The sequence below is a fragment of the Alternaria atra genome (genome assembly GCF_907166805.1).
Source record: "Alternaria atra isolate CS162 genome assembly, contig: 21, whole genome shotgun sequence".
In the NCBI taxonomy this organism is placed as follows: domain Eukaryota; kingdom Fungi; phylum Ascomycota; class Dothideomycetes; order Pleosporales; family Pleosporaceae; genus Alternaria; species Alternaria atra.
The window spans coordinates 1,967,805-1,988,794 of record NW_025091319.1 but is presented as its reverse complement, the minus strand read 5'-3'; the positions used below and the strand labels follow the sequence as shown (position 1 = coordinate 1,988,794).

The window sequence follows — 20,990 nt, the reverse complement described above, 5'->3', positions numbered from 1 at the left end:
CGTGTAAAGCGCGGCCGGCTTGTTGAAGTGTCATCCGCAGGGCTCATTGGTGGCGGGTGCCGCTGTACAAATCATGTGTCGGCATCGGCATCATTTCAAATGTCTCCATTTGGCCCCGCCTTACATTGCGGGGGAGGGGAAACTAGTCCAGATAAACCAAGAAGCTGTACAGTAGGAAATCCCACATTTTTTGTGTGTTTACGCATTATCGAGTTTCAGGTTGCACACAAACATGAATATAAATTGTGAAGGTGTTGACTGGCCACGCGAGACACGGCTCTCAAACTCGCGTCGCATCGCATCGATTCTCCAACACTACACCATCTATTTATGCTCAGTGATAATCATCTCCGCCGCCTTCTCAGCGATCCCGTAAACCAGCGTCTGAAGATGCGCACTCGGCAAAAGAGGGATAATACTCGCATCCACCACCCTCAGTCCTTTGACACCATAGACCTTCAACTCTGAATTCACGACACCACCATCCTTCTCCGGAAGCAATGCAGCAGTACCAACGGGATGGTAGATACTCAATGTGTTCCCCAGGGCGTACTTCCGCCAATCCTCATCAGTCTGTATAGCATTACCCGGTTCATATTCTTCTGTCCAGACTTCGCTCATGGGTTTCGTAGAAGCGATCCTACGCAGAAATTTGGCGAGATTTGTAGCAGCTGCGAGATCGTAGGGATGGGACAGGTAGTTCGGGTTGATAATCGGTTTCTCGCTGATGTTCCGGGAGTTGATATGCACATTACCTTTGCTGAGAGGGTGTTGCACGACGCCAATGAGTGCAAAAGTGCCGATGCCGAATTGAGACGAGTTGGCTGCAGGATAACCTTTCAGACCGGTGTAACCGTCTGAGAAGATGACTTCTAGTTGGGGTACCTTGGTGCTGAGAGAGGGAGAGAAGTACGTCTTCTTTAGTTTATCGGTGACCGAAGTCAAGCTCGAGTCATTGTCAACGAGGGTCCGCAACTGAGAGGCGGTTTCATTGCCGACGATGCCCCAGGGGAAGTATGCGTAGCCGCTGGCGGTGTAGTCATAGAGTGACTCGCGATCCGCGTTGTACAAGGCTAGCTCAGCAGCCGCACGGGTGGCGTTCTTGAGAACGTCAAACGAAGGGTATTCAGGCTTCAGTTGGTAGGACACTTGAATGCGGATGTGATCCTGGAGGTTTTCACCCACCGATGGTAAGTTTTTAACAACGGAGATACCAAGTTTCTTGAGGAGCGATGCGTTCCCAACGCCCGAAAGTTCAAGAAGACCGGGAGTTTGGAAGGATCCAGCTGAGAGAATGACTTCCTGTCGCGCGATAATTTTAGTACCGTCTTCTAGGGTGACTCCTGTCGCAGTCTTGCCTTTGAAGTCAATTTTGGCCACACGTGTGTCCAGCTTCAAGACCAGATTGTTTTTGGCGAGTTTGAGATACTCTGGGGCGTAGGAACGAGTGTAGTTTGGGCTGACGTTGCTGGGTTGAGTTGAGACGCCAATGGGATTGCCGTTTAAACTCTCTCGGTTTGTCGCTAAGCCGAGATTGTTCATGGTAGGATACCATGTGGATTGGTGCCGTGGGAAGATCCTGTTAATGAGCGTGCGAATAGGTCCCGTTGTGCCGGCTCCCTCTGTGCCATACGCGGGCGACGGCATGAAAGTCTCACACTTCAACATAGCCGCATAAAGACTCTTCCAGTTCCATCCTTTGTTACCGAGCTGCTTTTCCCAGGCATTCAATTCGAACTCGGAAGTCCTGTCCCATGTCATGAGATTGAGCGCAGAGCTACCTCCAAGGACCTTGCCGCGGTTTTGCGCAAACACGCGGTTGTTAGCATTAGGTTGTGTGATTGTGGTCAGGTTCCAATCGTATCTGCCTCCGAGTGTTGATCCTTTTCTTCCCGGAACGAAAATGCCAGGTTCCTGACGTCCATCAGGCCCAGCTTCTATGACGAGGACGCTGAGGTTCGGGAGGCCGAGACTGATGCGCGAAGCAACGGCGAGACCTGCAGTTCCGCCTCCGATCACTATCTATGCTGCTCATTAGACAATCGCTAGAGCTGGGGTGTGATATCCTAGTTTCTAAAGGCGACGTACAAAATCGTAGGAGCTGGAGTTGACAGGTCGACCTTCTCCTCTCTCAACAACTGTTGCGCTACCATACTCCAACAGGGCGAACGCAAGCAATGTTGAAGTATAAAACTTCATGATACCGCTATATCGAGAAGCTGTGTGCTCTCTAAAAATCTGTATAGTTGGCGAAGGACGTAGAGTCTCGTAAAAGCTCGTCCGTGAGCATACCAGCTTGATATAAATTACATATCAGCGCTACTGAGCTAGGAAACGCATGCTAGCGATATGCAGAGCCGATTCCGAGATCTTAAGATTCCATATGCAGGAGCGGGCCTGGATTCGTTCATTGCTATTATCCGCTGCGAGACGGGACCATGTACCCGGCAAAACACCCACTTATTGGCTCCGCATTGACGCCCATCTACCGGGGATGGTAGATAACTAACTCTGAAGTTAGATCGTGGACTTCCAGTTGAAACTCCCTGATGCTCTCGTGATTGTGCTTTCGTGATAGGTCAAAGATGGAGTGCGCCATGTTAGTAGCTATCGGATCGTGAGATCTGAATCCGCTCACTGTGTTAACGTGAAGACTTGTTCGAATGCTCTGCCGCGGTGTGGGTCCGGGAGTCAGTGAGCGGGAACTAGAGGCTCCTCGCATGACAGCACATAACACATAAGTCGTATTCCATTTCGTCGGTCATCTGTAGAGGTAGCTAAGGTTCATGGCCATGTGGTATGCGATATCTCCCCGAATGCAAACATCAGGCGTGCCGCCAAGGCTACCTCTTCAACGATCTCGATGCGTACACAAGGTGGAGCTACGGATGGACGAAAAATAGAGATGAAGAAATTAGACATTGTTGAATCGTGATCAACAGCTCTAGAAGAGTAAAGGTGAACACTCGCGCTAGGCTGTGCCCCATCTCTACCTAAGTCTCAGCAGGAACGACGTCGCGATCAGCAAAATCATGTCATCGCCTTTCTGACTGCAAATCAGTTTCCAATCATGGTGAGCACACACAACTTGACTGCATGACTTCTATTCGCAAGGTGCCATGTCGGCGCAACAACTGCAATACGAGAGAGCTGGCCCGGGTGCCAGCCCAGCTGGACCCCTACCTTAGTCTCCCTTCTCCGCGTCTCAAGCTTCGAAAAAGCGGTTGTTTATCTACCACTAACACCACCACTGTCGTCTTTTGACATACCTAACGCCCGTTCCTACGACGTTTGAAATCTCATCGTCGCACATTCGGATCGACCATGGTATTGCACAAGAACCGGGTGAAGCCAACAGCCTACCCATTCCTGCCTTTCCACATCATACGATGCGCGCAATTACTTTCTTCACTCGTTGTAGCGAGTATCATGTTTTACTTCCTGCGTGAGCTATCGCATGATGGTTATAGGCTACCTTGGACGTTTATCTTGGTATGTATCTATTCCTACCTACTACCTTGCCACATACTGCAAAGCAATACTAATATCCACCAAGCTCATGACAATCTCCCTCCTAACTCTTGCCGCGCTCACATGCACAATCTTCCTCCAAATCCGTCACGGTCTCTCCGCGTCTCTCAACCTGACCCTGAACGCCGTCCTCGCACTTCTTTGGACCGTATCCTTCGCTCTACTAGCATGGTGGTGTTCAGGCACATTAGCACATGTATGCGATGCGAAGAACTGGGAGTCTGAGGCAGGGATTAGCGTGTGTAGAATGTACAAGGCGCTGTTTAGCTTTGCGTTGTTGGGCTTTGTGGCGACAGGGCTGGCGCTGGGGTTAGATGTTAAGGTTATGAAGGGCGCGAGAAGGAGGGGTATGTTTCAGCAGTTGGATGTGCTCGATGGTGGGGATGGGAAGAGGGATGGTGAAGTGGGAGATGGAGATTACAATCCGAACCCTGTCGCGGCGCGAGAGCAACGGGGACGGGGTGGACAAGGGTATGCGCTGCCGGAGGAGCAGTTCGAATATAACGATATTGGATACCAAGGGGCAGCAGGCCAGGTTGGGCGAAGTAGGATATGAATCGTAGAAAAATGTTGTTATATAAGAACTATTGACACACTATCTTGAACGCCGCCCAATGCTGGCATGATGCCGGGTATCATAGTGCAAGAAATCTAGAATAAATCGTCCATGATCGCGTCCCTCCCGTTCATGGCTGCTGCCGCGGCGTGCTCTGTGCCAATGTCCGCGTCCATGGACATTGAAGGAGCCTCCCGCGCGGCAATCTCATCCTCGACGAAGACGGCCAAGCCACCAAAAGCTTCGCGTAATGTCCGACTGCAGTAGTCTTGCAAGCTGTGTCCTCCCACCAGATGTGCCGGATCCCTCTTCATGCGTGCGTACCAGTCAACATCGTAGTTGTCCTGAAGTGCGTAGTATTGTGGTGCGATGTCGTAGCCGCCGAACGGATCGAAGGGTGCTTCTACTGGTGGCGCGACGCGCTTCTTGAGTCCACGGATCACGAAACCCGAGTCAATATCATCTTTGAGTGCAGGACCTTTGCGAGCAGCGGCGTCTTGTTCGGCTTTTTGAAGTGCCTCGAACTTCTTCAGTTTCGCCCAGGTCGCGTCCACATCGGTGTTGAGAATAAGGTTCCAGTTGATCTCTTCGACCTGCTCGAGGTAATCGTTATAGTCTCTCAGCGTCTCGAAGTCGTCTTCTGTCTTGTTCATGCTACCTGACTGTTAGCTATATCTCGCTCTGGCCGTTTGATCGCACTTACATCTTCATGACCTTTTTCCTGAGATCCACCTCTCGCTCCACCTTCAGATCCTCAAAAGTTGCCCTCCGGAAATTCCTATAGGCAAGTGTCTTCGCGCATCCTGCCACAGGACATATACTATTGCCCTTACCAAACAGTCGTTCTACGCAGGTATCACACATCTTGTGGTAGCATATCGGGTTGATCTTGAACTGCATGTTGGAGTTGAGGAAGCGCGACGACCTGCATACGGGGCAAGAGTCTGATGCATCGTCAGCGAGGGAAGCAGAACGTGGTAATGGCTGCAAAGATAAACTGTAAAGGGTTTTGGAGAGAGACGCACCGCCATCTTGCTGCTTGGGCGCGTCGGCGCCGCGCGATTTCGACATGGCGGAGGTTGTGGCGGAGGTATGCTTCGAAGCTTGACGGGTATGGGACCTCGGGAACTTGAGTATTGATGCTGACTCAGCGTATAGAAGTCGCTGGTCGTTCTACAAGATTGAAAGCATGGCCGGTCTGGGTAGGAAAGCAGATGAGGGGAAGATATTCGTAATTGTAAGGTTCAGGAACTGCTCCTGTCTGACAAACGACAGTCTGACGATCTGTATGCAGGCGTAGCATGGTTTCCCTTGTGGGGCCAGCCGCCAAGACCGGCGCTTTTTCTCGTACACAAAATTCCTTCACCTTTCCGTCTTCCTCCCATTCACACAACCACCTCATCAACAAAAATGGCAGCTTCAACACAGCGCGCTCTAGAGGAACTCGAGCGCAGCCGTGTGCAGCTGCAGCAAAATGTCGATAAGCTGCGCAAAGCCCTCTCCCACTGGACGACCTGGGAGGCTGAGTATGAGACGCTGAAAGAAGAGATACAAGCCGCCGGCGATCCTTCGCCCTCACAAATACGTGGGATGGCACGCGATCTCGAACTTACCCTGCTGGACCAGAAGGAAGTCGAGGAGCTACTCTGCAAGAACTCGCCGTCGGAACGCACTGCTAACCAAGTTATTGACATGATCTCTAGACGCATTGACTATGTTCGGACGAGTAGTGCTACTATCGAGAAGAACCTCGACACCGCCGAGAAGAAACTTGCTGGCGTCGACGTTCTGTTGGAGCCAGGCTTGGACAACGAAGAAGGCGAGCCTATGATGGACATCGAGGAAGAACTTGATGATGAGGGCAACGAAGTATCGAGCTCGGTCAACCAGACAGGGAAGGCTGCAGCTGAGCTTGTTGAGGTTCTGCGCAAGGCTGGGATCCAGAAAGCAGAGCTGGACAAGAAGAACGCCCAAGAAAAATCTGCAGACACGCCGTCTACATCCGCACCAGCTTCAAAGACTACATCGGATTCGAAATTTATTTCACCGTCTTCCGAATCCGCGCCTGACACGGCTGACGCCCGACTTTCAGAACCAGCGTCTTCAAAGAAGTCTGTGTCCTTCGCCGAACAAGTCGACGTGGAACCGTCACCGCAAGCGACACAAGACACTGACGAAGATGCAAAGATCGCCGCGCTTCTGTTTCCAGAGGGCACGCGTGCTGTCGAGCTCGATCAGGACGACGCCGACTTGTCCAATGCCATCATACCAAACGATGAGACCCCAGAAGAAGCCGAGTTGAGAAGGCAGATGCTGCAATATGGAATGTCTGAAGTCGGACAGATCGTCGCTGAACTTGATCTGGATCAGCCTACTGCGTCATTTTCAGACGAGGAAGATGACGACGATTACGGCGACTACGACACTGAGGATGAAGAAGACGAGGACGAATATGGCCGCAGTACTAAGCCTGTCGTCACCGAAGAATATCGGAAGCAGATGATGGAGCTTGAGAAGAAGCTGGGTGCTCGCATGCTTGAGAATGTAGGGCCTGAGTCGGGCAAGCACTCTCTCGAAGAACATATTGGAGACATTCGCACAATGCGTGTGAAGAGCGACGATCAGTTTGACGAATCTTTGGGATCTTCCGCGGCGGCGCCTGCGCCTGCGCCTGCTGATACAAAGAAGGAGCAGAAGAAAGGAGTACGCTTTGCTGAAGATCTGGACATCTCTGAGGCGCCAAAGCCACTACAGAAACCAGTTGGAGCCGCCCAGCCAACTGTCAAATTCACTCCGACTATCTCCGATACCATCGTCGAACGGTCTGCAGTTCCTGTAGCACCAGTGGAACCACCCAAGCCTGCCAAAGTATCCAAGTTTAAGAGTGCTCGCGCTGCGACAAACACTCTCCCCCAGATGCTGCCGACCCCTGCTGTCCCAGAAGCACCACCTGTACCAAGTGGCCCTGCTGGACGAACGCTCGCCAACACTATAACCGAACATGCTCCCTTACCTTCAGAACCCCAGGCGCCTGACGAGTTTGATGCAGTTCTTCTGAACCGCGAGATTCAAGCAGAATATCACAAAGCGCGGAATCGGTTCATACAGCGGCAAGGTGGATTCAAGGCTACTGAAGAAGATGAAGAGAGCCCGATCGTGGAAGAGCGAGATGGCAAGACGAAAAAGGTGAGCCGTTTCATGGCGGCCAGACTCAAGGCCGAGGGTATGTAATATCTCCGCATAACGTCGCCACCACATTCCTTGTCATTCTCGTTCCCTTTCATTTGTCCACCTTTCCATCGCGTACCCTTTTGAGGGTCACATCTGCACGCTTCAATTGCGTAGCGCGAATCTGAGATATGATTTGCCAACGGAACAATCCATGTCCGTGAGAGATACCATCACCATGTATCATGACTCACATTACATTCGTTCCAAGATTGAAAATAAGCGGTACCACTAGACTCGCCGGGCCAAATACTATGCCTACTCGAGGTTCATATGCTCCGTACATATAACTCATATACGCCATTTTTGGTATAATTGAATATAAACTGATTGCAAGTAATTCTTTGTTGTTTTGACATGAGTGACTGTGTGAGGGAACATACAGTGAACAAAACCAGAATCGAGTGTTACGTTTGTCAACAGTCCAAGTGAAGCTGAGGACGACCATCTCACACTCTGTACGTCAGATGTCATATGGCGGGGCTCGGATAGTGGGGTAACGTCGTGGCGGCCGACATGTAAATTTTTGGTCAACGCCGCCTGCAAACATGACTTCCGACTCCAGCTCCTCCACGCACTCCGATTCGCTGCCTACTACTCTTGATCTTCCGTCGCCTTTTGTAGACACGACCAAAGACTCTGCCCATCTCGCCTTTGCACCGATAGCGCTGGCGCAATACCACAACATTGTCGAAAAACTGGCCTCCAACAACCTCTACCGCATCCTACGCGCACCAGGACCCATTCGTGTATGGGTCTACCGATCGCTACTCGCCGAGCAACAACTGTGGAATGATTGGGACCGCCGCGCGCTATCACACCCTGACTTGAAGACTGAAACGGGAGAAGGCATGGCTGAAGGCAGCATCAACGACACGGAGAGCACGGGCGAGTCAGAGCGGCCCGAGAGTTCGACGGGCATAAATGCACGACCATATCTCACCCGACTTCGCCTTGCGCTCGCGCCCTATACCGTACATTTCCACAATCCAGGCTATGTCCGGGACGATACATTGCGCATGCTGGAACGAGATGTGGTCAAGAAAACATTGGAAGAGTCGCGGAAAAGTCTGGAACTGCGCGAAGAACTCGGCCTCTCGTGGGAGTTCTGGGACGATCTTGCGGGCGTGCTGAAAGCCGCTATACCCTCCCTCGAACGTCGCTGTTTCGCTGCTCCAGATCCTGCTGCGCCAGAATACGAGGGTCTGTCGGGCCCGTTGATCGCAAGCTATTCGCCGAGCCTGCTTAGGGACCTAGAACGACTAAACCAGCTCGTGTGCATAGCCCGGAATGTGCAGGTACATGGAGAGAAGGTGCAGAACCTAAGCGCCGACAGGTTGTTCGACAAGGACATTTTCGCATTAATCAATGTCTGTGTACGTGTCACTGCACGAGGCTACGACGGCGAGGCTGGGACTCAAGACGAGGACAAATGGCAGGGTGTCATCAACGCATACAAGAAGCTTCTCATCACTTGTTTGCAATTCCTCAACAATCTGATCGCACGGAACGAACAGCGGAAACTCATGCTCTGGATCGAACTGTTCGACAGTCACCTTGATAATGAACTACCCAACTTTGCCGACATGAAGTACAAGATGGACGAATTTCCACAAGACCAAGGTCCGCCACCCGAAGAGCAACCATTACCAACACATGCAGCACGTAGTTTAGACACCTTCAAGATCCCACAGCAACCTGCTTCTTCGCCGTTTCTGCTCTACATTGGCGAGACGGGTAACGACGTCAAGAAGGCCTTGATACATCATGGCGTCAAGGCAGGCGCCAACGAGATTGCTGCTGAGTGCAGGCGGAGGTGGCAGACCATGAGCGAAGAAGAGAAGAACGTAAGTCACATCTAATCCATGACGTAGGTCTTCACTAATTCTCCCAGAAATGGAACATGCTGTATGCAGATGTGGTCGCTAGGTATCGAGACCAGATCACCCAGTCTAGCACATACCGCAAAGTTGTAGACCAGCATGCCAAGAACGAAGAGAGTGTGCAAGCACTCGCAAAGAGCATCAACCAACTTCAAGTCGAGGTCGACAGGATGCGTTCATCCATCACCGCTCTCCCTGGCGACGAATCTAGCCGCGAGCAACAAGCGTCCCAAACCGCAGCGGAGAAGCAGTCTCCAAAACCAGCAATAGATGACTCGTTACTAGATCCAAGCATCAAACGGTCTCCCCCGGCAGGTGAGATCGATTTCCGTGTGACATACCCGCCATCCTTCGGTGCGGAGATCCTCCAGAATGGCAAAGAAGATCTGCTAAAGCGTCTGGAGCCAGACCCCGACCGTCCATCAGGGCTAATCAGTGACGTAGCGTCTCCCACTTCTCCTCCGCCAGAGGATGACGATGACAATGATGACGACTACGATGACATACCTGGTGATGAAGGCCGAGGGTTGCTCACAGACGTCCCACTTATCCTGGGTCCTACCGAGATTGAGGTTTTGCCTATGATCATCATGGCCGGGATTGTTGAGCCAGCAGAGGGGCAGCCTGGCTACCACTCGGATCCAACCGTCTTCAGCAGTGTGAGGAGCATGCACGGCGTTCGATGTCATTTGCTTCTCGCACAAGACAATGGCCGAAACCTACTACGCGAGTTGTTGATCTTCGTTGCAGCTTGGGATCTGCGCGAGGAAGAATTATACTTCAAGTTTATGGTCAAGATCATGGAAGCTATTCTCGCAAATCAGCTACTGCCGTTTGCTTACCACGCCTTCAGAGAGTCTGAGTAAGTACATCTATCGAACCAATAAAACTTAGCTTACACGACTATAGATCGAAAGACATCATTTCTCCGGCCCAAGCAGTCATCATGAAGCTTCTTACCAATATCTTCCGCGCTAGACAAGCCCGTGCTCAACCCACGAAGGGCCATCTCAAGGTAAACCACCCACAAGTGGATCAAGGCGACGTACACATGGTCAACTTTCTACTTACCGAGTTTCGCCGCCATATTATTCCTCAAACATGCGCCCTCATCTTCCTGCAAGGCCAGATTCGCGCAGGACATGCGCAACCCGAAGACTTTCCTCTGAATCTCTGGGATATGGAGCGCATGTACGAGGGCGTGTATCAATACCTAGAGTTCTTCGCTATTCTTACAGAACACGAGACGTGGAAGAGGATGTTGAGCAATTGGGAGATCTCTCACGAACTGGTGACCCTACTGAAAGAGCTAGACGCAGCGATACCCAAGGGTCAGCTATCACCGCCTCCCCTGAGAAATGTTCAACATGCGCCGCCACCTCCAGCACCAGTAGAGGTGGATATCCCTTCGCCGCAACAGCACCAGCAACAACAGCAACAGCAACAGCAACCACCACAGCCGCAACCGGTCGCTGTTGAGCGGCCATACGATACTACAGCTGCGGCCGCTGAGCCATACATTCCTCCGCCTACCTCACCGTCACCTCGACCATACATGGACGAAGCAGCCGACGAACCCTCAGACTTCGAATGGCGCAATCTCAAGAAGCTCGCCGTCCTTGTCCTCAGCTCCCTAGTCTGGAAGAACAAGCACGTTCAAGATCAGATCCGCCCACTTGGCGGTATCGAGGCAGTACTAAACTGCTGCTCCTACGACGAGCACAACCCATATATTCGTGAACATGCCATAATGTGTCTCCGTTTCCTCATGGAAGGCAACAAAGAAAACCAAGACCGCATCCACGCTCTAGAAAAGTACAATCAAGATGCCAACGCAAAGGCTAAAGCAGCAGCGAATCCAAACTCGAATCCAGACACAGCAGTCCCGTCACCAGCAGGCGAGAATAGTGGGAGTGGCAGTGGTGGTAGTAGCAATAGATCATCAGTCAACATCCGCGTACCCGACGAAGTGCTCGACCAACAAGGGTACGAAACCTACATGGATAAACAAGGCCAGGTTATGTTGCGCAAACGTCAACAACAACAACCTCAGTCTTCGCCTGCGCATCAGAATCAGAACCAGCCACTAACGTCTCGCTCAGATATCGGGGGCAGTAATAGCAACAGTAATGGCAAGGGTAAAGGCAAGATTGATGCTACTGCTGCTGCGTTGAGTGGAATGGCAGGCATGAGTGGTGGTCTGAGAGACCCCAAGGCGCTGGAGGATATGGTGCAGCAGGTTATGCGGGGTTTACCCAGAGTACAAGGCTTGAGGGGTGACGAGGAGAGGGCGGTGGAGGTTGAGGAAGCGCTGAAGAAGTTGGATAAGGGTTTTGATGGGGGGTCATAGGGTTAAACATTTCAGAGGCGAATGGAGTTTGGGCTGAGTGGGAAGAGTCGCTTACGAGTGTATGGCTATGAATCAAATCTTCTATGACGACCTTCACAAGGGTTTGCTAAGAATGAATCCACAAAGATTATGTCGTTCTATTCAGGTCATCTTGATCATTGTCCCCAGACGTCGCAAACCCGTTGTCATGATTGAGCCTCGCTTCGGCAGATCATCGGTAGCACAACTATGTCCGAACATTGGCACTTTTCTCAAAGACAAGCATTGTACGAAGTAGTTGCGTTCATACCAGGTTCAGCGTCATAGCTCGGCTTCCGGGGTATCCTTAGCCGGCTCGGGAAACCTCCGTTCGCTCGCGAAACTTGCATCTTCCCACTGCACACTTATCAACATCCGTCGCGTCGGGTGTTATCCGATGATACCGATTTGCTCTCGAGAAGAAAAGTACCGGCATTTTCCCGATGAAAGATAACAGCCGACGCAGTGCGTATCTCCGCGTCACTCGTTCACCGCCGCATGTAGCAGGTACCAAGGCCTGATTACTACTTAGACTGTGGGGTAGTGGAGACAGTAGTGGAGTCGACATCGATACGAATACAATGCAGCTATCACGTTGTATGACCGATCTCGGAACTGTACGCATGCATCCAATGTCGTTATATACACTTCTATGATGGCTCCGCTCGACGTAGCTTCGGTCTTGTGTGAGCACGTCCTGTCAATCTTACGTTCCCACATTGACTCCATCATGGGACAAACCACCGTGGCCCAGCGCCTCCTCACCACCTTCACGCTTCTCACCAGCTTATCTAGCGTGACAGCAACATCTAACAGCTCAGTCACGCTTCCTGGTTATGGTACTTTTCTCGGCACGACGGTCTCCCAGACTCTAACCAATAAACCTTTACCACGCACGGTAGACGCATGGTTGGGTATCGATTACGCCTCTCAGCCTGTTGGAGAAGGGAGGTTCGCGCCTGTTGGTGCACCAGCACCTTTTTCCGGGGTCAAGAATGCGACGAGTTATGGATACTCGTGTTTCCAGGATCCGTTGGATATTAATTTTGAGATGGATGAGGCGTGTCTGAGCATGAACGTTTTTCGACCGCAGGGCATTGGGTCGCACGAGAAGCTGCCCGTGCTGATCTGGATTCATGGGGTGAGTCTGTGAGAAGGGTTGGATGCATGTTGTGCATTTGCTAACTTGACTGTGAAAGGGTGGTTTCGTTGCCGGCAGTGCTAGGAGTTTTGATGGTCCGAGTTTTGTGGCTAATTCGAAGGAGCCGTTGATTGTTGTCAATTTCAACTACAGGGTAAGCATAGCCATCATTGTCATATGAGCAAGCCTGATACCGTCTAGGTAAACTCTTGGGGCTTCCTTCCTTCCCCAGTTTTTGAGCGCGAAGGACTTCTCAACCTTGGCCTTCGGGATCAGGAAACACTGTTTAAGTTCGTTCAAAAGTACATTACGGCTTTTGGAGGCGATCCTTCCCGAGTCACTATTGGAGGTCGTTCAGCTGGTGCGCACTCAGTCGGTATCCACCTTTTCCACAACTACAACACCACCGAGGGCGCTGCACCGCTCTTCTCCCAGGCTCTTCTTCAGTCCGGGAGTGTAACCGCTCGAGCATTCCCCAACGCATCTTATCCGTTGTACCAAGAGCAATTCTCACGCTACCTGGGTCTTACAGGGTGTGGTGCAGTGGCCAACAGCACTGACACCGAGATCCTCAGCTGTCTACGTTCTGTTCCCGCTGCTGCCATTCAGAATGCTAGCGCTCTGCTGTGGCGTGATTCTGAATATGCCATCAAATGGCCATTCCAGCCCACACGAGGGGGTCCCCTTCTCGAGCAAGCCGGCTCAATTTCTGGATTTAACAGCCAATTCTACCGCATTCCTACCATCACAACCAATGTGCCCGACGAAGCAAAATACTACTCCCCAGGCGACATTGAAACCAACGAAGAATTCCTCGCCTTTTTGAAAAACCTGATCCCCGGTCTGACCACCGAAGATCTATCTGATATCGAGAAACTATACCCCGACCCTACTGGGTTGGACAGTGGACCATATGTTCACAGCCCGAACACTACTCAATACAACCGTCTTTCCGCTGCTCTCACAGACTACATGTACGCTTGCGCCGGCCAAGAAACCGCTCTCCGCATGTCTGCCGCCGAAGTACCGGTTTACAAAATGGTCTTTGCTGTGAACAACACTTTCCCTACCTGGAAAGGCATACCGCACACTGCCGACACCAAGTACACATGGGTTGAGCCAGCCGGTAGCGGTGGTGTGCAATATCCGGATGTAGGCAAGGAACTGTTGAATGCGTATTTCTCGGACTTTGTTGCGTTGGGCGATCCAAATGCGGGTAATAGGACTGGTGTGCCACACTGGCCGCAATACGCGGATGAGGGTAGGGGTAAGCCGGGGCTACAGTTAAGGCTGGAGGCCTTCGGCAATACTAGGGTTGAGGGAGATGGGATTAGGAGGAAGCAGTGCGAGTGGTGGAGGGATGAAAGCAGGGCTGGGAGACTTGAGAAGTAGGTGGAACATTAATCAGTTTTTGTCAATCGACGGAAAGTGAGAAAGACAGCACGATGAACTATACGAACTTACTCCTCAATACCGATCTCATCAACCACTAACTCCCTACACTCTCTTCCGTATCCTCGCTGCAATCCTCTCTCTCGGCCTCATCGTCCCAAAGGCCTTCTCCTTGTTCCCCGGATCCAAACTTTTCGCCGCCTCCAGATCGCACACTTTAACCTCAAACTCGCCCATCAACACCGCCAACGTAACTATACCAATGTTACGCGCAAAATGCCGGCCTGGACACTTGTGTTCCCCGCCACCGAAAGAAGTCCAGTTACCACTCAAGCCCGCGTCGCTGAACTTTTCTCTCTTCCCATCGTTTCCGCCGCCGTCGACCAGGTATCGCTCGGCCCAGAAAGTATCGAGAGGTTTCGCAACAGTCCGAGGACGCGTAGCCTTCCACCCAGGAGTGAATTGCCCATTGAACTTGTGAGAAATATAAACCTCCGTACCTTTTGGTATACTGTACTTTTCATCGAGCGCATATGTCGGAGCTGTGACTTCCCTCACAGCGAGATTAGAACTATACATCCGCGCGGTTTCCGCGTGGAGAGATTGCAACAATGGCCGCGCGCTTAGTTGCATAAAGTTATAACCCTGCGTCTCCTCGTTCACTCCGTGCTTTATCTCGTTGAGGACACGAGCGTGTAAGGAAGGGTCGCGCAATGTTTCGAAAAGATACCAAAATGTTACTGGGACCGTTAGACTGGTTCCGCCGTAGAGGAGACCAAGGGTTTGTGCGGAGCGGCCATCAACACCATGACCAGCCATTTTGCTGTATAGTGCCTCTCTTTCTTGCAGGAGGCCAGAGCCAGCGATGGGGTCCCAGGTAGTGTTTACGGCGTTTTGGGCGCGGAGCGCTTCGGATTCCTTGGTCCACGCTCTGATGGCATTGAGTAGGCGGTCGCGGGCGGCATAGGCTTTGGGGATCATGAAGCGGGGGAGACCCATGAAGAATTGGTCTGTGGCTTCGATGTGGATCCAGAGGTCAGTAATTATTCCTGGGTAGATGATGGACGTGCCGAGGAGGGTCTCAGCGATGCCGTAGGATACGTGGTATTCGATGAAGTCATAGAGATCAGGGATTTCTTTCCAGGATCCTGATGGGGTCGAGGACAAGCTTTCGGTGATAGTTCGCTTCATGACGTCGAAAAGGCGTTTGGCAAGTAAACCAAGGTTTGATCCTGTTGTATGCTGTCGGATATGTGTCGTTTGTATGTAATCCGTGTTACCGTTCTCAGACTTGTAGTGATCAATGGCCTCTTGTGGGCTCCCCATCAGTGCGCCCAGAATCTTGTCGTGGATAAATGGGTTTGGGTCGAGTTCGGATGATGTGTTGAGAACGCCTTTAACATGTTCTGGATCTAGAACGACAAGCAACTTCTGGCCTGCGGCATCTAGAAAGAAAGGCGATCCATCGCCATATTCGTTCCTATTGTAACGTTAATCTTGCTGTGATGCGACAATTGTACGCAGATCGTCAATGGGGTAGCTTTCATGGTATTGTGAGGATGAATACTTACAAACATTTGGCAAGAAAGCCATGCGAGTCATAAGCAAAAGACAAGGCATGTTTGATTCCAGGTATCCAATACGGGAGTGTTGGTGGTAAGACATTATGACCCTTGCCGTACTTGATGGACCTGAAGGTATGCGATGAAAGGATCCTAGTACAGACACACACTACAGCAATGGCCACGATGCATTGCGCGACGAGGCTGTGCTGCAACGCTGCAAACGGTGACGAAAGCTGCCCGCCCACAGTCGTCGCGTTTCTGGCATCCATGTTGCGTGCAATGATGGTATACTTGACCTGTGGGGAACAAACATCAGATTTATGTGATCTTCACAATTTCTCCCCGATGCAGGGGGATAAGCGCTAGCCCAAAGTAGCGTCTAATTTCTGAAGTGTGGGGGGCCTCTTTGGCAGTAGTCTGGGTTTGCTGTGCATGATGACCAGTGCGAAGATGTCTTGCATAGCTGTCACGTACTCGATAGAAGCTGAAACACAACGGGCGCTGATTGCGTGCAGACAGCGGTGCAGAAGGCGGCTATTTTTGGTCGCATGGTGCATAACGGCGTGCATGACCGTGTGGAGGTGGAGACGATTGGCTTAGCGTCTCAGGGTCCCGGCTAGAACAACAGAGCTCCGTCAACTTGACATCCTTCGCGCTCTTCGCTATTATCGTCACGTTCCTTCCGCTACCTAGGCATCCACCGGCTTTAGCTACACATTGATTGCACCACTTTTTCTTTTCTTCCTTTCTTCGTTCCCGCACGCTCGTGCTGACACCTACCCCTCAAAAGCTTATCTAGCAGCTAGCTAGGCCTCGTCGTCACCATGCCGGGAGTTCGTAAGTGCAGTCCTTATTCAGCTTCACCTTCAGCTTCACCTTCACCATCCAAATGGCGTCCATCTCAGGACTAGTCGCGCTTGTAGATTCGCAAACATCTACATCATGGTTGCCTACTCATGTGTCCCGTGTCGACGCAAACATCTACGTACCCACAAGCTATCGTCCTTAGAAATACCCCGTGTGATCACCAGCACGCACAAAATCATTATTGACTCACTCTTCCCACAGCACTCGACGCGATGGATCAGATGAAGAAGGCCCTCAGGGGTATCTTCAGGGGCAAGAAGTCCAAGAAGGAAGAGCCAAAGCCCACGGCCACTTCTGAGGCTTCTACCACGCCTGCGCAAACCAAGCCCAACGAGACTACGCCAGCTGCCCCCGCTCCCGCAACTGCGCCCGAGCCCGTAAAGACTGAGACGACACCTGCAGCCACAAGCGGTGCGTCTGCGCCCGCGCCTGCTGAGCCCGCTGCAGTTCCAGCTTCGGATCCCGCGCAGAGCGAGACCAAGAAGGATGAAGTTGCTGCATTGGCTGAGGTCAAGCAAGCCACGTCGAGTAGGTTATCATCTCGTTCATACTCCAGTCTTCTACCGTATCGCGAAGATGATGCCTGGCATGGGTCCAGGCGACGACAGAAGGTCGGCTTGGACGACAGTCAGTGGAACGATCCCGTCTAGGCGTGGGAAAACACCTGCGACAAGATGGTTGGTCGAACGTATCGCCCTTTCATCAGCACGGTTTACGACTTTACGGCCAGACACGACGTTTCCTTCCCGCTCAACTTTCACGAATTTCCTTTGTCACTTAAGATACCCTAGACTAACACATCATGTTTCAGCCCCCGAACCCGTTGGCGCCGTCGCGCCCGCTCCCCCAACTGCTGCTGAGGCTCAGCTCACAGCCACCGATGCCCCAAAGGACACTGAAGCCAAGGCGACAGATACACCTGCACCAGCCGCCTCATTAGATCTTCCTGCGATCCCCAGCAGCAAACCCGCTGCTGGAATGAGCGCCACAAGTGGGCCAATGTTTGATGAGCCCAACTTTGGCGAGGAGAAGCCCGCTGCGCCAGCTGCACCAGCTGCGGCACCAGCTCCCGCCGCGCAGGCTGAGGAGCCTGTTGCCACCACCGCTGCTCCTGCGCCTAGCACCGAGCCCACGGCGACTCCTGCTGTCCCAGCAGCCGCTGAGGACAAGGCGGAGAAATAGCAAGCCTTCCCATGGGGCGGAGGTGACGACCGGTAAGGTCGAGACTGTCCCGATTACAGAAAACAGTGAAAAAAAAAAAATGTTTTGGATACCGGTGGGCGAAGTGCGCGGGTGTTGGCCCTCGTTTTCAGCATTGTGTCTTTCTTCTAATACTATACCCCACTACTGTATCTTTCGATAGGCGTGTCGAGCTGTAGGCGAACTTGACTTTGAAATCGAACAATTTCCATAATCGTCACTTTGATGCTGGTGAATATCAGACGAATCATCGTCATCGTATTGCTCAATGCTACCAGCTAGCGCGGGGCAATGGCAGCCACGCTACACGTCAAGGAAAGCCCCACCACCGACGTCAACCAAGGGACGCGATAATTCACACTAAGTAGAGAAACCACAGAACTGTTTGTTCCGAACAAATCCACACGCCTGCACACCAATTCGATACCACAAAAGCGCAACCAACACGCCCAACCTGCCCATATTCCATACACGTACCAACGCATCACAAAACAGCTACAATGCCCGCAGGCGGCTTCTCGCGCACGCGCAACGTCGATTACGATGACGACGACATCTACGGCGACGACGATTACTATGAAGAAGGCGCTGGGGACGTGGATGCTGGAGATGGCATGACAGAAGATGACAAAGAGCAGATGCGTGTGGGCACAATCAAAGTGCGGGAGGCGCTGGGAGACATGAGCGATTTCACGAGCGACGAGCAGATACAAGAAGCGTTATGGCACTACTACTACGACATTGGAAAGAGTGTGAGTTATCTGAAGAATAAACTTGGCGTGGCAGAGCCCAAGCAAGAGGCACCCAAGCAGGAAAAGGCAAAACCAGTGTCGCGCTTCGACCAAGCTGCAAGCGTAGCAGATCAGAACGCGCCCGCAACCACAGGTAAGCACACTCACTTGCACTCCACTTTAGCTTTGTAGAAGAGTCTGCTGCCCCGTCGTCCTGTTGCTCATCCTCTACCGTTGCCCCAATCTCGATGCCTACCAACGCTGCTGTCACAGACTTCTTCTGGGATGTGCCCTGGGGCAACGTACCACCCGAACGATTAGGCGTCATCACCGTCGATGCTCCCCACTACAAAGGTGGTTTGCTTGGGGGGTCCTCGAAGTTAGCTGCGCTTGCAGCTAAGCGTAGGAAGGAGCGAGAGGATGCGGAAGCTGCTGCCTCTAAATCCAACAACAACGCGGATTCGGCCATCGCCATGCTCGATAAGCTCTCGATGAAGAACCAAGAGAATGCCAATCTTGGTGGTGATGGCGGGGAGTCAGAGCGCCCAGCTCGGCCTTCCAGATATCCTATCCGCAGACGGTCGCCATCCCCAGCCCCAGAAGCACCGAAGGAACCTGAGATAGAAGAACCCCAAGCTCCCCAGCCTGCCGTCGTTGTCGAATCGCCAGCTCAACGCGCCACCGCCTCCATGTTCGCCTCCACCCTGTGCGGGTCTGACGAAACGTCAAAGCACACACAAACACCGCTACAAGAGGTTCCGGTACCCTTTGCTGCGTATAAATCGTATGATGGCACGGGGGCTTTTGCTGGACCAAGCCCGGACGACATTGTGCGGGCAGCACAGGCAAAGGGCGCAGGCGGCGGACGACACTAGACTCTTACAAATTCATTTGAATATTTCTAAGGCATACAGGAATTACACCAAAGAAGAAGAAAAAGCAAACAAACGGTGACCTAGCCGAATCGGTCGAGAAGCTTGCCGTGGTCGATGAGCCGAGGGTCAAGAGTAGGAACTTAAACGTTGTAGACGAGTTTGAGAAGAGCGCCCCGAAGCGAATGGCGAACTTTGTAGTGCTCGGTGAGTGAATTCTTGCATATCCTCCCCATCCATCATCATTTTCGGTACTAACTACTCAAGGACATGTCGACCATGGTAAGAGTACGCTTATGGGACGTTTGCTCTACGACCTCAAAGTCGTCGACCAGCGATCAATAGACAAATTAAGAAAAGAAGCAGAGACCATCGGCAAATCTTCGTTCGCGCTCGCCTGGGTTATGGACGAAACTAGCGAAGAGCGAAGTCGTGGTGTTACCGTCGATATTGCGACCAATTACTTCGAGACAGACAAGAGTATATTTACGATATTGGATGCGCCTGGGCATAAGGACTTCATACCAAGAATGATCTCAGGTGCATCACAAGCCGACTTTCCGGTCCTGGTCATCGACGCAAGCACCAACAGCTTCGAGTCTGGTCTCAAGGGTCAAACGAAGGAACACATCTTGATCGCACGAAGCATGGGTATGCAACACATCATCGTGGCTGTGAACAAGATGGACACAGTCGGATGGTCGAAATCACGCTTCGACAATATTTCAAAACTCATGACAACCTTCCTGACCGAAGCAAGCTTCCTTGAGAAGCGAATAACGTTCATACCCCTAGCCGGCCTGACCGGAGAAAACGTTGTCAAGAAGATCGAAAACTCAGCCGCACACTGGTATACCGGCGAGACCCTGCTAGAAGCTCTGGAACGCGTCGAGCTACCACCCCGAAATCTCACAAAGCCACTTCGCCTTTCTGTCGCTGACGTTTTCCGCGGCGACATGCGCTCACCACTTAGTATATCAGGTCGTATCGACGCTGGAACCTTACAAGTCGGCGACGTTGTACTCGCCCTCCCCGCCAACGAAACTGCAACCATAAAATCCATCGAAGTGCAGGACGCACCCGTAGACTGGGCCGTCTGCGGCCAGATCCCCACTCTCCATCTCACAGACATTGACCCGGTTCATCTCCGCCAAGGCGACATTCTCTGTCCTCCCAAAGACCCCGTTAAACTCGTCAAGGCTTTTACGTCCAAGCTCCTCGCTTTCGAACACGTATTACCTATGCCGGTGGAGGTTTTCAGGAGTACGCTCAACTCGCCGGCAGGAATTAGGACGCTGAGCGCCAAGCTGAATAAGTTTACGGGAGAGGTTGTGAAGAGGAAGCCAAGAATTGTTAAGCCGGGCGAGGTGGCGAGGGTCGTTGTACAGTTGGAGAGGGAGTTACCGGTTGAGGAGGGGATGAGGGTTGTGCTTAGGGAAAGAGGAAGGACGGTGGGGGCAGGTTTGATGGAGAATGTTGCTTGATGGGCTGAGAAGTGGGGTTGTTGGGAACGATGGGGAGAAACGAAGGGTCGTTTGATGAAAGCTCTAGATTAGACAACCCATGTCTATAGATTTTTGGTACATGGTGTAACTCAGTCGTCAAGTGTAAATACTTGATCTTACCGGTCTTACTATCCTCAGTCGACAGCTAGAA

General features: G+C 52.0%; 9 protein-coding genes across 9 annotated transcripts; 6 read left to right on the top strand and 3 right to left on the bottom strand.

The window, feature by feature from the left end:
- Positions 1-324: 324 nt before the first annotated feature.
- ALTATR162_LOCUS1079 (uncharacterized protein) lies at positions 325-2,199 on the bottom strand (the record flags this gene model as incomplete). Its single annotated transcript, XM_043308674.1, has 2 exons — positions 325-2,022; positions 2,089-2,199. 2 exons carry the CDS (start codon positions 2,197-2,199, stop codon positions 325-327), a joined length of 1,809 nt encoding a protein of 602 aa, XP_043164609.1.
- Positions 2,200-3,324: 1,125 nt separating this feature from the next.
- Positions 3,325-4,087, top strand: ALTATR162_LOCUS1078 (uncharacterized protein; the record flags this gene model as incomplete). The annotated part of the gene is made up of 2 exons (XM_043308673.1): positions 3,325-3,492; positions 3,557-4,087. The coding sequence occupies 2 exons, from the start codon at positions 3,325-3,327 to the stop codon at positions 4,085-4,087; spliced, it is 699 nt and encodes a 232-aa protein (XP_043164608.1).
- A 95-nt stretch (positions 4,088-4,182) lies between these two features.
- Positions 4,183-5,158, bottom strand: ALTATR162_LOCUS1077 (uncharacterized protein; the record flags this gene model as incomplete). Its single annotated transcript, XM_043308672.1, has 2 exons — positions 4,183-4,741; positions 4,791-5,158. 2 exons carry the CDS (start codon positions 5,156-5,158, stop codon positions 4,183-4,185), a joined length of 927 nt encoding a protein of 308 aa, XP_043164607.1.
- A 339-nt stretch (positions 5,159-5,497) lies between these two features.
- ALTATR162_LOCUS1076 (uncharacterized protein) lies at positions 5,498-7,318 on the top strand (the record flags this gene model as incomplete). The annotated part of the gene is made up of 1 exon (XM_043308671.1): positions 5,498-7,318. One exon carries the CDS (start codon positions 5,498-5,500, stop codon positions 7,316-7,318), a length of 1,821 nt encoding a protein of 606 aa, XP_043164606.1.
- A 545-nt stretch (positions 7,319-7,863) lies between these two features.
- ALTATR162_LOCUS1075 (uncharacterized protein) lies at positions 7,864-11,548 on the top strand (the record flags this gene model as incomplete). The annotated part of the gene is made up of 3 exons (XM_043308670.1): positions 7,864-9,162; positions 9,210-10,060; positions 10,108-11,548. The coding sequence occupies 3 exons, from the start codon at positions 7,864-7,866 to the stop codon at positions 11,546-11,548; spliced, it is 3,591 nt and encodes a 1,196-aa protein (XP_043164605.1).
- Positions 11,549-12,296: 748 nt separating this feature from the next.
- Positions 12,297-14,099, top strand: ALTATR162_LOCUS1074 (uncharacterized protein; the record flags this gene model as incomplete). Its single annotated transcript, XM_043308669.1, has 3 exons — positions 12,297-12,707; positions 12,766-12,861; positions 12,909-14,099. 3 exons carry the CDS (start codon positions 12,297-12,299, stop codon positions 14,097-14,099), a joined length of 1,698 nt encoding a protein of 565 aa, XP_043164604.1.
- A 105-nt stretch (positions 14,100-14,204) lies between these two features.
- On the bottom strand, positions 14,205-15,933 carry ALTATR162_LOCUS1073 (uncharacterized protein; the record flags this gene model as incomplete). Its single annotated transcript, XM_043308668.1, has 2 exons — positions 14,205-15,579; positions 15,671-15,933. 2 exons carry the CDS (start codon positions 15,931-15,933, stop codon positions 14,205-14,207), a joined length of 1,638 nt encoding a protein of 545 aa, XP_043164603.1.
- Positions 15,934-16,743: 810 nt separating this feature from the next.
- On the top strand, positions 16,744-17,713 carry ALTATR162_LOCUS1072 (uncharacterized protein; the record flags this gene model as incomplete). Its single annotated transcript, XM_043308667.1, has 2 exons — positions 16,744-17,059; positions 17,343-17,713. The coding sequence occupies 2 exons, from the start codon at positions 16,744-16,746 to the stop codon at positions 17,711-17,713; spliced, it is 687 nt and encodes a 228-aa protein (XP_043164602.1).
- Positions 17,714-18,231: 518 nt separating this feature from the next.
- On the top strand, positions 18,232-20,818 carry ALTATR162_LOCUS1071 (uncharacterized protein; the record flags this gene model as incomplete). Its single annotated transcript, XM_043308666.1, has 4 exons — positions 18,232-18,616; positions 18,655-19,246; positions 19,369-19,541; positions 19,602-20,818. 4 exons carry the CDS (start codon positions 18,232-18,234, stop codon positions 20,816-20,818), a joined length of 2,367 nt encoding a protein of 788 aa, XP_043164601.1.
- Positions 20,819-20,990: the final 172 nt, after the last annotated feature.